This window comes from Pinus tabuliformis, chromosome J, assembly GCF_031772625.1.
Source record: "Pinus tabuliformis cultivar Carrire ecotype Pingquan chromosome J, CPIR1, whole genome shotgun sequence".
NCBI classification, from domain to species: domain Eukaryota; kingdom Viridiplantae; phylum Streptophyta; class Pinopsida; order Pinales; family Pinaceae; genus Pinus; species Pinus tabuliformis.
Window position 1 is genome coordinate 1,039,297,950 of NC_142295.1, and position 4,260 is coordinate 1,039,302,209.

Consider the following 4,260-nt stretch of genomic DNA (forward strand, 5'->3'; position numbering starts at 1 on the left):
GAAGGTTGAGTGATACGTGGAGCTAGATAATGTGTCTAAGTACTACGTCTAGTGTTATGTTATATAGCGCTCTTTTTTTAATATGTTATTTTTGCAAAAGTATACGTGCCATTTTATAAAGATTTTTAGGCCGATAGGCCTTCCCTTTGGAACAGACTTTCGTCGTTCCTTTTCCTCCTGTACTGACACGTGGACAGTTATGCTATCGATGGGTTTCTCTGACATCTGTGCACAGTTTTTTAGGGCCGCTCCTTCAGTTACTCGTCATGGCCTTCATCCTTCAGTTACGGGGAACATGGCCTTCATCCTTCAGTTACGGGCGGAACATGGCCTTCATTTCTGTTACGGGCGGAACATGGCCTTCATTTCTGTTATGGGCGGACGGTTGTTTAAGGCCACATATCTCATATTGATGCAGGTGACCCTGCAATTGCAGCCCATGTTTAAACGCTCCATCATTTACTTGCTGGAGGGCGATGCCAGTTTGGAGGACAACATACTCCACTTCGGTAGAAATCATGAATTTGGGGACCTGACATGGTACCCTTCGCAACGAAAGGTGCTTTACAGGATTGATGACAGAGTGTCCATGAATGTTTCAGGCGATGGTGTGAATGACTTCATTGGATTTCGTTCCATACCCACCATGCTTTTAGCCACTGCTCGCATGTCTGGTATATAACATACATTTCTGAAATTCATGTGTATAAAGACTGGTAATTTAATTGTTGATTGGTATTGATATTTGATGTGTCATGGCATTGTCCATTCAGAAGAAGTTCAAGAAGCTTCACAGAACCGAATGGGGAAATGCGCGTGCGCAGAGGCAGAGACGATGGCCATGGTGCGTGGCGGATTTGGGCTCCATAACAGGGACGGGGAAGGCTATGGCTATCCGGTAGTAGGATTCCAGAACATGATGCAGGCCTCTGGATCATGTCTGAATTCTCCCAATGATGCATTGCTCACGGCCTGTGCGTGGGATCCCAGAGTGAAGGGCCTTTTCTTTCATCAGACTGCAGTGGCGATCGAACTTTCAAAGATTTCAGAGTTCATTAAGGATGTGAAACGTCTTGGAGACCTGAGACCCGGAAGCCTCTGCGGATTGGAGCTCTACAATGGAATTCTGATGAGGTTTGTGAAGGGGTCGGCAGGGTCTGCTTATTTGGGCGCAGAGCATGACTCTGTGGCGGTGGATATGACATATTACAGGGCTAGAGAGGGCGAGAGTCCGAGGCTTGATGAAGATGTGTTGGAGGAAATAGAGCAGATGGCCCTGTTCAAGTATGGGGGTACGCCTCACTGGGGAAAGAACCGCAACATTGCATTCCATGGCGTTATGGAAAAGTACTCGGAGTCTAAATACGGTGAATTCATTAAAGCAAAACACAAATATGACCCAGAGGGCCTGTTTTCCAACGACTGGACAGATGCTCTGCTGCAAATTGGAAATTCGAGCGTGGTGCTGGATAAGGATGCGTGTGCTCTCGAGGGCCTGTGCCTGTGTCGCGAAGATAGGCATTGTGCTCCAGACAAAGGATACTTTTGCAGGCCTGGTATTGTTTTTGCAGATGCACGGGTGTGTAGGTATATAGGCCCACGACCTTGAGCTGCACAAAAAGAAAAAAATATCATGTGTCCATTGTCTGTGATACAGATCATGCAGGTCTAGGCCTGAGAATTTTTCAATTCAAGAAGCATGGAAATTTTGGAATGACGACAGATACCATAATGCAAGATTTGCAAGTCTGTGTGAAAGATACTTGTCTCGTATTTTACCCCGTTAAACCCGTGATCCATCCAGAATAGCCAGAGATTGTGCTTCCCGATGTGACACAGACATGCATGAAACAAAACATGCAGTCACTGCAATGAGGTAAAGTTTGCAATTCAAAAGCATTAAAATAATACATTTCTGTTTTTCATCAGCCTCTTATCTGGGTATGATAAGATTGGCTTTTACCGAACTTGAAGTAATAATATATTGAAATAATGAATAGATAAATTTGATGTTACTTGGGATTATTTGTGATGGTAGGGTAGAATTTTTGTTATTTTTTTGGGTCTGCTTACAGTTCACAATGTACATCAGCTTTCTATCCTCTTTGGTGATGACTGGATGGATGAGTTTGCTTACAGTTCACAATGTACATTAGCTTTCTATCCTGGTTGGTGATGACGGGATGGATGAGTTTGCACATTTTCTTACCTTCCACAATTTTTTATTTATTATTGACAATGTGCATTAGCTTATTATTGACAATGTACATTACCTTCCAATCGTGGTTTGTGATGACAAGTGTGTTAAGAAGTACCATTGACTCATGCCCACAAAGTCGAACAATGTTAAGAAACCCATGGAAACCCCATGATCTCCCTTCATCTGTAGAGGATGGTTTGGTTTCCCCCCTACACAGGAGCACCCCAATACAAAAGTATCTAAGAATGCTATGTTACTGTTGCTCTCCTGGAAAGGTTATTCCTCGGAATCCTGCAGATCCCTGAGCTCCATTGGAGCCTATGCGTGAATTTGAAGAGTAGTCTGTCTCAAAAAAATTAAATGACAACATAAATTGCAAAGTCCTCTAATGGAGATTGAAAGGAGCTCATGTGAATCAAAGGTGGTTACACACCTTTGAAATAACATCCATACATGGTCAGATTTGACCTACAATGGGTTGAGTTAAAGTTTTCATATATAATTGGTTAAAGATCAATTCACTGAGATGAAGATCATTATATGTGTTGAAAAACATAAAGGTTTATTGGTATAAAACAAAGTAAATTTAAATTTACAAAAAAATTAGAAATATAAGTTAAATTCAATGTTTTTTAGTTGAATATAAAATGATTGATATGGAAAATATTGAAATGGTCTCTAATATGTTTTGTTTGTTGGTTTTTTTTCCTTATTGTTTTTGAAATATAATAATAAATGAGATTATTTAACTTTATAAATATTGAAAAAATGGGGAATAATTAGTATTAATTGAAATTATAAAAAATCAAAGAGATAAAGAAGAAGAAAAGTAATGATGCAGTGATGCAAATTATGTGAATAAATTCTCTTTTTTAAGATACAAGGCACAAGCCTCTCTCTCTTCAATCATTTTTTTAAACCCAAGAAAATCGATTATATTGATGTTTTCCCATATTCAAGTCATTTTTCTAAACATATGATAAGACAATTATGTTAAATACATCACATTCTTTCAAAATAAGTGGTTGTGGCTATTATTAAATGCAATATGCCCTCAAAATCCTCAACGTTCCTTGAACTGGATAAATTTGTTAAAGGAGAGGGTCTTAAAGGAGAGGGTCTGAGAACTGTAATTAAAGTCATCCAGGATTAGTGACAAATATGAACACAGTTGGAATATCTCCAATGTTATGAAGGCATGCTGAACTATTTCAAATTGTTATGTGATTAATGTCGTGGCTTTTATGTGTAACTATGGTATGCAATTAAAGTCCTGGAAAGCATGTAAACAGTTATAATAATTTTAGGGCTATTTCAAACTGTTATGTGATTAATGTCGTGGCTTTTATGTGTAACTATGGTATGCAATTAAAGTCCTGGAAAGCATGTAAACAGTTATAATAATTTTAGGGTAAGTATGATGTTTAAGTTTTGACACTGCTTCCAAAACAACCATCCAAAAGGTCATTACTATAATAGCTTTATTAGAAATAGATTGAATGAGAAGGTCCAGATCGGGTATTCAATCATCTCCATCCATCTGTTCTGCATCCTCAGTGCTTACTTGAACAATATATCAGCCTTCATATTTATCCCTTGCAGACATGTTGAAAAGATAATGACATGGAATTTTTCCTTGCTTCTCTGATTCCGTCCAATGATGGGCCAGCTGCAAATTTTCCTGATTGAAATTTCCATTTGACCTCTCTGCAATGTGTTTGGAATCTCTTATCACCTGTAGACAATTTAAACCTTTCTCTATTGCTATTTTCAGAATCTACCAAAAAGCATAAAGTTCTGCTCTGTTGTTTGATCCATCTCCTACAGCTCTGCTTTGAAACTGATCTCGTAATTGTCTCTTAAAGTAATGCCTCATGATCCACAATAGCTGGGATTACCTTGACAAGCCTCGTTGAAATAACTCCACACTATTGTTATATATATTCAATCAATTAGGATCAATTAGTTTTGAGTATTTGCTTTACAAATTATGCTTGGGGCTATAATTGTGGAGCCATTGAGTGCAGAATTGATGCGTAGATCCTGTAGCAAGAGAGATC

General features: G+C 38.8%; 1 protein-coding gene across 2 annotated transcripts; it reads left to right on the plus strand.

The window, feature by feature from the left end:
* The first annotated feature begins 326 nt into the window (after positions 1–326).
* LOC149230449 (L-gulonolactone oxidase 2-like) lies at positions 327–2,015 on the plus strand. 2 transcript variants are annotated; one of them, XM_089376059.1, is made up of 2 exons: positions 327–674; positions 774–2,015. In XM_089376059.1, the coding sequence occupies exons 1-2, from the start codon at positions 356–358 to the stop codon at positions 1,607–1,609; spliced, it is 1,155 nt and encodes a 384-aa protein (XP_089232185.1). In that variant the 5' UTR covers positions 327–355; the 3' UTR covers positions 1,610–2,015. The 2 variants fall into 2 exon arrangements, with proteins under 2 accessions (XP_089232185.1, XP_089232186.1); XM_089376060.1 differs by having other exon boundaries at positions 777–2,015.
* Positions 2,016–4,260: the final 2,245 nt, after the last annotated feature.